At 33.8% G+C, this 11,934-nt stretch overlaps 1 protein-coding gene across 1 annotated transcript; it reads left to right on the top strand.

The window, feature by feature from the left end:
* The first annotated feature begins 6,525 nt into the window (after window positions 1–6,525).
* On the top strand, window positions 6,526–9,695 carry LOC116019969 (putative wall-associated receptor kinase-like 16). Its single transcript, XM_031260376.1, has 3 exons — window positions 6,526–7,430; window positions 7,814–7,981; window positions 8,305–9,695. Exons 1-3 carry the CDS (start codon window positions 6,563–6,565, stop codon window positions 9,510–9,512), a joined length of 2,244 nt encoding a protein of 747 aa, XP_031116236.1. The 5' UTR covers window positions 6,526–6,562; the 3' UTR covers window positions 9,513–9,695.
* The last annotated feature ends 2,239 nt before the right edge of the window (window positions 9,696–11,934 follow it).

Consider the following 11,934-nt stretch of genomic DNA (forward strand, 5'->3'; position numbering starts at 1 on the left):
TATATATATATATATATATATATATATATATATATATATATATATATATATATATATATATGCATGTAATGGCCTGCCTCTCAAATTAAAACAAAAGACCAAGTCACCCAAGACGACCAAGACCAAAGGTTATACATATAACGTAACTCTAATTTAATAACACGTTTGTTTTCCGAAATAGGTCAGCATCTCTAACAATAGGTATATTCTTTTGTTTGATAATTGTTTTATGCAAGAGGATTAACTATTACAGCCTGTTTGGTTCGTGGAATAGGTCGGGAATGGAATACCATTGTTTGTTTCGTGATTCTATTCCTGGGAATAGCATTCCCGGGAATGAGCTATTCTCTTTGCAAGGGGAATAGCCATTCCTAGGGGACCCCCTAGTATTAGCTATTCCAAGTATTTGGAAATAGCTTTTATACTATATTACCAAAAATACCCTTTTTATTATATTATAATTCTTATATATAATATTTTTTTATTTAAATATATATTTATTTATATATTAAAAATTTAATTAATAATTAATAATTAATAATTAATAATTAATAATAATAATAATACATTTTTTTATTTAAAAAAAAAAACTTGTAACTAAGAGCAATTAAGGCTCCTTAAATGAATGAGTTTTTTGCTCTAAGCTTCCTCATCTTGTTGTTAATTTCAAAAGAGAAACAATGATTCTCTTATATAGAGGAGCTCAAATGAGCTCCTCTTCATGAGTTATCAATGTGGGATCAAAAACTCTAATTTGTGTTTTAAGAAATTATTTTATATATAATTTTGTTTGTATTATTATTATTATTATTATTATTATTATTATAATTATTATTATTCCTTTTTTCTTATTATTGTTATTAATATTATTATAAGTTTTATTTTATTATTACATAATAATAATAATAATAATAATAATAATAATAATAATAATAACAACAACAACAACAACAACAACATGAATATCCTTATTATTATTATTATTATTATTACATATTTTATAAAGGTATTTTTTGTCTTTTAAAACATATTTCATTTCTATTACTTAAACCAACCAAACACTGTAATATAATTCCTAAAGTCCATTCCTTCCGCGAACCAAACAATAGAATACAATTCCTATTCTATTCCTTGCCTATTCCATTCCTTATGAAATAACATTCCTATTACCTCAAAATTCATTCCGTGAACCAAACGTGCTGTTACTGGCATCCTCTCAGGAATAGTTTATGCTTTTCATTTCCTATTTCACCATCACGCATCAACTAACCTAACATTTTGTTATGATAATATATAAGCATTTTTTTTATGACAAATAAAATTTGTAGTTATTATTTGAGAGTGTGCATTGTATAGTTATTATTATTTTTTGAGTACTACTGACTCTGTTACAATGTAGTATTTTACAATAATAATAATAATAATAATATGTGGTGTGGTGTTGGTGGTAGTGGTGGTGGTGTTGGTGGTAGTGGTGGTGGTGGTGGTTGTGTTGGTGTTGGTGGTAGTAGTGGTGATGATGGTGGTGTTGGTGACGGTGGTAGTGGACTAGTGGTGGTGGTGGTGGTGTGGGGGTGGTGGTATTCGTGGTGGTAGTGGTGTAGTAGTTATGGTGATGGTGGTATTGGTGGCAGTGGTGGTATTGTAGGTGGTGACTGGATGTTGTGGTTGTGTTGTTGTGTGGTGGTGGTTTGTTGGTGGTAATAATAATAAAGACAAGAACGAGAGATGGAAAATAAAGAATCCTAAAAATGTCTTTCGACTAAAAAATTAGGAAGACATTTTTTACCAAATTGATCCTTTTTCTGTTGATCAGCGAAGTTTTAATTATAGCTTATTAGTTTTGGGCTTTGAAAGGTGAAGTTTTAATTATAGCTTATTAGTTTTGGGCTTTGAAAGGTGTGGTTTTAATTATAGCTTATTAGTTTTGGGCTTTGAAAGGTGTGGCGTAAGTGAGCGTAAGTGATGTGATATGAATTTATTGCAAGTAAATAAATAAGAAAGTTTTAATTATAGCTTATTAGTTTTGGGCTTTGAAAGGTGAAGTTTTAATTATAGCTTATTAGTTTTGGGCTTTGAAAGGTGTGGTTTTAATTATAGCTTATTAGTTTTGGGCTTTGAAAGGTGTGGCGTAAGTGAGCGTAAGTGATGTGATATGAATTTATTGCAAGTAAATAAATAAGATTAATATAGTTTTAATTATAGCTTATTAGTTTTGGGCTTTGAAAGGTGTGGCGTAAGTGATGTGATATGAATTTATTGCAAGTAAATAAATAAGATTAATATTGGTAAGAGAGAATTATCCATGCTATTTTCCCTTTGAGAACGTGGAAGCTCACTCCCATCATCTATGTAGGAGTAGTATAGAGTCAATAGCTGATTCCACTGAAGCTCGAACCCACTCCCATCATCTATGTAGGAGTGTTAACCGGGACACCGGATGCCACTAGATCACAAGGTCTTTGGCATATTTCGGCTGTTATTCATACGGGAAATGGAGATTTTTTGGCTGCTTGCAATAATACGATTCGTTGCCTAGCTGACCCTCATTTTGCTGAGGCCATTGCAATCAAGGAGGCTCTATCTTGAGCTATAGAACATGGATGGTGTCAATTGGTGGTTTTTTCTGATTGCTAAACAGTCTGTCTGATGCTTGAGTCGTCTCCAACAAATTACTCCTATGCAGATTGTGTGATTAGTGAGTGCTTACGACTTAAACAACACTTTAATTTTGTGCCTTTTCACTTTGTTAGTAAATCAGAGAATAAACTGGCTCATGCACTAGCCAGGGCAAACAAATTCACAATCTGGTCCTTGTACTTGGTTTTCTTATTATCCTTCTTGTATTCGACATTTGGTTGATGATGCTTAATATTATCTCTCGTGATTTATTTTCAAAAAAAGAATGTGAAACAATAATTAGATTATTAAAGTATAAAAAAAATCAATTAAACACTTTTAACTCACCAAATTGATGCAATTTGTCTTATTAGCATGTAACCTCTCTCTGTATAAACCGCCACTGTTTAAATGGGATATGAAGTCTTTGTTGACTTTGGCGTGTACAATAAACAACAAATAATTGAGTGAATATTTAAAAAAAAATAAAATTTAGGAATCGGATGCAGTGTGCGTCACTCTTTCAATTCATACAATAAGTACTTAGCGGTAGTTGGAGCTAGCTAAGGAGACTTAGGAGTCAAGCATAATGTGACAATTTTTGAAGAAGCAATAATGGTTGGACTGCATAAGCTGACAACAATGATCAACCCCGTTGGACACTCACAATGTATGTTTTTTTCACAAGAGACGAAATCTCTTGTCCTAATGATATCTACATTTTACAAGAGACGAAATCTCTTGTCCTAACGACATCTACACCGGACTTGACAGTATTGTAAGAGAAAAAATTAGAATAACTTACATCTCATTAGATGCTCACACGGAGCCACCGACAATCACTCACAATATATGCCCTACTCCTACGAAGTATGGAATGTTAAAAATCTAATTATTTCATTGACCCCAATCCCAAATGTGTTAGTTAGTCAAGATATCTTTTCATTTATAACTCCAAAAAATGATAACTATACTTGTATTAATATAAAAGGATAAGAAAAGTAAAAGTATACTATTACTGTTATAGTTAATGATTGTTTGAGAAATTAGTTTAGTTATTTGCATTATTAAATTATTAGTACCTTAACATTAATAAATTCAATAAAAGTACATAAAAGCACATTAACAATATTCACTCGGAGGTCACTACTCACTGTGACTATTATAATTTGCAAGGTAGATGTTGTATTGCATTGATTCGTAACAAGCACAAAACATTCTCTGAACTGGTACGGGAGTGGCTTATTTTGAGATTTGATTTGCGCTTCTCTCTTAGTGCAAAAGAGAGCATCTAAGTTATACAATTTAAACTCTCTCTAAAAGGTTATTGTATATATAATAGTGCAAATCACTTCCCTTTTCAATATGAAACAAATAGTTATTTAGTTTTTCCAAGCCATTTTCACCTTTAATTTTGACAAATAATTGACAAAGGAGAAGATTGTAAGTCAAATGATACACATAATTTATTGGCTAATTATTTGTCAAATTATAAGTTAGTTTGGCTAGATCATTAATTATAAATTTTTATTTTGGTGGTCTGCTTCTTTGTGTTGCATAAGATGATCTCTGATTTGGGAAAAAGATTAAAGTATACGTTGATAAAAGAGTTTGTTGGTGATTAGAATCTTCAGACAAAGATTTAAAATTATAAGAGACTCTCCATGTTCAACTACTTCAAGATTCAATTCAAGAGTCTTGATGGGATACTATTTAAGAGATAGCAGATAAGCACTGAGATGTTCATTGTTAACGCCATCTTGTCTCTCACGCCATTCTCCAACTGTTTTCCTCATAGTATTATTCTGATTAATTCCGAGTAGTTATATGGTAATTTAATTCCTACAAAAGCGGCCTAAAGCGGTCCTGTGTATTTAAAAGAAAAATTGTCTCTACATGAAGTGAAGGTTACAGGTTGTGAAAAGTGAATACCTGCCATCAATTCAAGGAGATTGATGAAAATTGAGTTGATGAAATTGATTAGGACATATAGGTGTATGGAGTATCTTCATCTAGTTGTAATATGTGATCATCTACTAGAGTTGTGTTTTACTTTTAAGTGATCCCGTAAATATAGGAGAAATTTTTTTTCGAACTGCGTAAACAATTCTAGTGTTTTCTGGTTTTCTTGCATTTTGTTACGGCACCAAGACCCTAACTCCACCACAAAAGTTAGCTCATGAGTGGAGATTTAGTCCCAACTTAAGTACCACTCCACAATCTCTTGTGGAGCCTATGAGGGATCGTATCACATTTACTTTCGTTTATCATTCTTGCAATGATCATCTGTGTCCGACAGAGCCTAATTTAACTATCGACTTGCTTAATATTCCTATTAGAATTTTCTTTATCCTTATCTTTTTTTCTCCAATGCGGTTTTTCGTCGTATACGGAGGTGACTTAACAAGTCAATTAGCCATCGCACAGTCACAACAATTGTCCCGCGATGGAGCCAAGAGAAACCCATCCAACACGTTTGAAAAATTATTATTTCGGTGAAAAAAGAAACCCAATCACAACAATCAAATGGTGTTCATTGAGTTAATCTAGCTTTTAAATCCACAACAAAACAAAAAAATTAAATTAGCCTGATTTGTTCATGATTAACCAGCTCAAACTAAGAAAGCAAATAGATTCATCCAACAGTTATGAGAAATTAGTTTAGTTATTTTGCAATTATAGAAAAAAAGTTTATTACCAAAATGGTCCATCGACTATTGCGAAATTATCAATTTGGTCCTCAACAATTTTTTGTGACCAATTAAGTCCCTCGACTTTGAAAAATTTAACCAATCTGGTCCTCCGTTTATTTTTTTCGTTAAACATCCGTTAAATCGGGACCGAATTGGTAATTTTGCTATAGTCAAGGGACCAAATTGGTAATTAATTTTTCACTGAAATGGTCCCTTGACTATAGCAAAATTATCCATTTGGTCCTGATTTAACGGATGTTTGACGGCAAAATAAACAGAGTACCAAATTGGTTAAATTTTTCAAAGTCAAGGGACTTAATTAGGCACGAAAAATTGATGAGGACCAAATTGATAATTCCGCAATAGTCGAAGGACCATTTCAGTAATAAACTCTATAGAAAATTATTAGTAACATAGCATTAACAAAGTACACAAAAACACATTAATATTCATTCAAAGGTGGTCGCTATGCAAGTTTGGCAGACTGTTACGGCGTATTGAGCAATGGCGGTAATAATGTTTACTAGATATATTTTATGTAAACAGAGTGTCCCCTAACTTGTTACATGAGCTTCACTTTTATACTATACAAGGTAACGACTACAATAATGAGCAATAGCCTCCTAATATGTGCAACGGCTCCTCTCCATAAGTGTTCGGCTCCTCAGTAATTGTTGTGCGCACTCCTTCGTAACTGTTCTTGATGAGGCGAACCCTAAGAATCGTTATTTCTTCCTAAGTGACATCTGTTGTAATTCATAACTCCTATCTTTGATGAGACGGTGCTCTTAATGCGTGGGCTCTTGTAATCGTTCCACCTGTTCTCTGCTCATGACCGTTGTTTCACTGCTTTAATGGGTTAGATGTACCGAATCGGATGCAGTACCTTGCCCCAAGTGGTGCACTTTGGAGACACTCATTAATATGAAGAGAACACCACTTATTTGAGATGTGACTTGTTGATGATATTATAATTATAATACAAATAATATTAATTATTTACTTTAAATAATATCCAATGAGTGAAGAAAAGTCTCCTAGCTAATTAATTGCGTGTTCTTATTAGAGTTTATATGAATAAGCTTTGGTCTTGGTCGTCTTGGGTGACTTGGTGTTTTGTCGTTTTGAGAATAGAGAGGACAGGCCATACTACATATATAGTAGGTGGAAAGCATGATACGGATACACAAACCAATCCTTTGTTATCATCATTTCGAAACTGTATAGTCCATCCAGTTCAGTCCAACAACATGAGCCGCAGCTTCCTTGTACTACTCCAACTTGTGTTATGGGCAGTACTAGGTTGTTTTGCTCCTACCTATTCCACCGCCACATCAAAAACAAATTATCCCATAGCCAAACCCAACTGCGTTGATCATTGTTGGAACGTAAGCATCCCATTTCCCTTTGGTTTAGGAGAAGAATGTGCTCTAAACTCAAACTTCTCCATCACTTGCAACACCTCCTATTATCCTCCAAAACCATTTATAACAAATAGCAATTTGGAGGTTAAGGATATATCAGTTGCAGGGCAGCTAAGGATCATGAAGCGCGTATCTAAATATTGTTACGAGAAGGGAAAATGGCGTTCCCCATTGAGATCATGGCTTACTTCGCCAATGTACTACGTCAACGAGACCGCCAATAAATTCGTTGCTGTCGGGTGCGACACTTTCGCTAACGTTTACGCCTATGGCGATGACCGGTCGTACAGAACAGGGAGTAACTGTATGGCCACATGTAACTCCACACAGGATGTTACAAACGGGACTTGTTCCGGGTTTGGGTGTTGCGAGACCGAAATCCCTAACCTGGCCAAGAACGTGTACGTTCAATTGGATACTGTTAATAACTATACCAACACTACCGATGATGTTATTCCCTGCAGCTACGCCTTGGTGGTGCAAAAGGAGGAGTTCAATTTTTCCTCCACTATCCTTTCCAAGGAATGGAATGTGGAGAAGTTACCTATGGTTCTTGACTGGATAATCTCCAATGAGACGTGCAATAACGCGTGTCAAGATAATAGCTCATGTGTTGCCATCAATGGTGAGGGGCATCGTTGCGCTTGTAAGGAGGGCTATGAAGGCAATCCTTATCTCCCTCCAGGTTGCCAAGGTATATAAATGGTAGCTTAGCTTAGTATGTAGTCATCATAGCTAGATACTGAACATGTTTGGTAAATGATTATTAACTGATTGAGTTAAAGGGTATAACTAGTTGATAATATTAACGTAGAAGGGTTGTTGGTAAATTAGCTGCTGTTTGGTATAATAATTTTATTTTCTCAAAAAGTTAATTAAAAAAGTTGCTTTGAGCAACTTTTGAATTTAACACTTTTGGAGATAAAAAAAACTGATTAACCAAACACTAATATTGATTTTTACTCAAGTCAAACAACTAATAGTGATCAAATAAGTTAAAATTGGAACTATTTTACCAAACAAGCTCATTATGTTTTGTTTTAATTTACTCAGCTTTCTTGTTAATTGGCTCTGCAGATGTTGATGAATGTGAAAATGAACAGCACAACTGCTCCAAAAACGCCGTTTGCTCAAATACCGAAGGTGGCTTTGAGTGCTCTTGTAAGAAAGGTTACCGTGGCGATGGCAAGAGTGCTTTAGGCTGCACTTCTTCTAATTATCGTAGACACATCATGCTTGTTCTAGGTAAACCATCACCCTCATTTCTTTTGGGGTGACAAGAAAAATTCACAATCACTATCCGATGGTGTGTATTGGGTAAATCTTGTCTTGTGTGACTCTAACCGGCAAAAGACCTAACTAGGTTGTTTATACCTGACAAGTTCAAACCAAGAAAACTGAAATTTGAACTCAAACCTTATGGTTACAAGTTTGTATTTTGGCCACGGGTTACCCCAACACCCTCCTTTCTTAATTTCATTGTTGGTAGTACTAATACAGAGTTGGTTTCCATTATTGTCATCATCGTTTTAAGAAACTAACAAAGGTTGATTATTGCATATATGCAGGTATTTCTTTAGGCATTATAACGAAGATGATCAGTTGTTTTGGTCTGTACTTAAAATGTCGACAAAAGAAATCAGTAAAGATGAAAAAGAAATTCTTTAAGGACAATGGAGGACTGATTCTGCAAGAAAGGATTGATCGAGGAAGTACATCTTCTAGCACAACAAGAATTTTTGCTGCCGAGGAGCTTAAAAAAGCAACCAACAACTATGACAAAACTAGAATCATTGGTCAAGGAGGTTATGGCATTGTTTATAGAGGGGACCTTCTTGACGGTAGAATTGTCGCAGTTAAAAAGGCCAAGATGATGGACCCAACCCAAGTTGAGCAGTTCATCAACGAGGTAGTTGTGCTTTCCCAAATCAATCACAGAAACATTGTCAAACTTTTTGGTTGTTGTTTAGAGACAGAAATTCCATTGTTGGTTTATGAGTTCATAAGCAATGGGACATTGTCCGAGCATCTACACAACAAAGACAAGGCATCGGCAATATCTTGGTCGACCCGTTTAAGAATAGCAACAGAAACAGCTGAGGTCCTCTCCTATTTGCACTCTGCCGCCTCTCCTCCCATCATCCACAGAGATGTTAAATCTGTAAATATTCTCCTTGATGATGACTACACCGCCAGGGTATCTGATTTTGGTGCATCCAGATTAGTCCCTCAAGATCAAACTCAATTGACAACAATGGTGCAAGGAACATTTGGTTATCTAGATCCTGAGTACTTGCAAACCAATCATTTAACAGAAAAGAGTGATGTTTATAGTTTCGGAGTTGTTCTCGTGGAGTTATTAACGAGTAGAAGGGCTCTATCTTTTGATGGTCCAGAGAAGGAGAGACATCTATCTCAGTATTTTCTTTCATTGTTGAAAGAGAATCATTTATTCCATATCCTTGATGACAACATTGTATGTCAGGGAAACACTGAAGAGCTACGAGAGGTTGCTTTGCTTGCAAAAAGGTGTTTAAATGTGAAGGGAGATGATAGGCCGACGATGAAGGAAGTTGCAGTTGAACTTGGTGGATTGAGGAGAACAACAAAACATCCATGGATCAATAATTCAGATATTTTAATGGAATCAGATGCTCTACTTACTGAGCAGCCAATCCCATTTGGATATGATGCTACTTTCAGTATAACATCATCAACAACTGAGTATGACAGTTTAAAACATAATATGGAATTTCCAGCCGCTGCTGGAAGATAATTGCAACCCTTCATTTCAGCAAATTAGCTTTATGCTCAATCTGGGAGTAATATATATGATGATTTGTTTCTATTATTCTTGTGATAAAAATTAAAATAATTAATGTATTTCATATGCAATATTATGTTGGATCTTCTTTAGTTGAATTCTGTATTAGCTTTTGATGAACTTCAATTTTGATTGTATTTCATTTTTCTTAACTTACATTACGATTCAATCACTTAATCTTGGTATACACCAACAACAATCAATTTTACCTAATTATACTATTTTAAAATTAACAAAGACCGTACACTTATACTTTCTTCATCTCATTTTATATGTCCCTAATTAACCATGCTCGACTAAAATTAATCTTTTGATTTGAACCTTAAGATGAGAAGAGGTCATGTCATGCAGTGAGGGTCACGCCTTCAATTCATATAATAAGTTGTGGTACTACCATCAATTTATCCTAACATGGTCTGATCTCAATTCTCAGGACTTTACATAGTGTACTCAAATTAATATAAGGATGAGAAAAATAGCAATAAATATAACTCGCAAAATACAAAAGAAAGTAAATCATACTAAAAAAGATTTAACGTGATGAGCTAAGTAATTAAGAGGGTGTTAACAAATATTAAACTCAAGTACAAAAGTCATATTTCACCCACTTAACACCTCCTTTTGTAGCCAAGGACCTTGTGGTCTAGTATCATCAAACCCTTCCCTTTATACAGGAGGTGGTGGGTTCAAGCCTTAGTGGAGTCAATGTTGACTCGTAGTATTAACAAAAAACACCTCTTTTTGTATATCTTTTCAATTCTTATATATTATGGAGTATTAGATTATATTGCCTAACTTGCTTGGAAAACACTATTTGGACTCCCAAATTCTTCTCCACACTTTTACTCCATCACTCTAAATTTTGATGTTTACATTTCGATCTCTTGAAACCCACTAGATGAAAATAATGTTCATATCAAGAAGCACAAGTGAAGAAGTAAAGTAAAATTTGAAAAGTAGTGGAACTCAACTTAGTTAGCGATCCAATTAGAATTTTCTGTCTTTAATAACTTTTTGTCCAAAGGATTTGTTTCGTCGTACATGGAGGAGACTTAACAAGTCAAGCCATTGGAGCATCGGACAGTGACAACAATTGTCCTACGATAGAGCCAAAACATCATTGTGACAGTGACTTAAGCCTCAATGAATGGTAATAAACTAACAAGTTTAATTTCATAGTCCACTAAACTCTAATTCTTGAGTGATAGTTATAAGGACACATAAATTTAAGCTCTGTTAGCCGCATTAGTATTGTGAGAGTTTCCCTAGCTTTGTGGCGGGTGGCTAGGGTTGTGGGCTGTAAATTATAGGCAAGGACAGAAAATCAAGCCACGGTAATCACATTCATATTGTGAGAGTTCCATTTAATGTTGTGCGTGATAGGCAGGGCGGTTCCAATCAAAATAGGGTACTGTGCAATATTTCAATTTGGCCCACTCTTATATATATATATATATATATATATATATATATATATATATAATTGTTTAAAAATAATGTTAAAAATATAAAATATTCAAAAATAATACATATAATATTTCACTTAAATATTATCATGGGCTGGTCATGCTTTAGATGCAAAATTATACACCAAACTTCTGATATCAACCTTTTCCAAAATCTCATTTTCAATTGCAATTAAAGTTAATCGATTGATTTTCTCTTACAATGTAAGATACTTGATCACAAGTAAAATTTCAACAATTTTAACATTATTGAAAGTTTTTTTTTAAAAGGCAATAGTAACTGAAATAGTCAATTATTCTTTTCTTTTTACGCTTCTCGAACCCAACCCAGATAGATATTTTCTAGAAAATATAATTATAAAATCCTATTGATACAAAAAGAATATATATAATTATAGATATATGAAATCTTATTGATGTTGTTCAATAAATAGTTAAAAATAAATAAAACTTATCAAATTATGTATTGCCGTAATTAATTGATGTTTTGTAATTTTATTGTTTGAGACTTAAAGAGTTTAAGAGATGTCAAAATCAAAATTACGAACTTGTTTGAAAATCAAAATTACCGGAAAATTGTTGACTGACTTCCGATCTTCGAAGAACTTGCCAAATAACTTGCCCTTACATATGCTAAGGTTATGAATTTATTCCAATTTATCTCTATGCCACCCTTCCATAATCATATCCAAATTGCCCTGTCTAATTCTAATCAGATTCAAATTGTCCTGCCTATTTCTAATCATACTCAAATTAACAACTTTCATTCTTGTTTATATTCTATACTTTTAATTGATTGGGCCTCAATTTTCGTGTAAATTTTTTACATAAAAATACTACTATATCTAATATACATATATTCATTTTTTTTTACAGTTGGGCCCCCTCTCCCCCCCCCCCCCCCCCCC

The sequence above is a fragment of the Ipomoea triloba genome, chromosome 5 (assembly GCF_003576645.1).
Source record: "Ipomoea triloba cultivar NCNSP0323 chromosome 5, ASM357664v1".
Classification (NCBI taxonomy): Eukaryota; Viridiplantae; Streptophyta; class Magnoliopsida; order Solanales; family Convolvulaceae; genus Ipomoea; species Ipomoea triloba.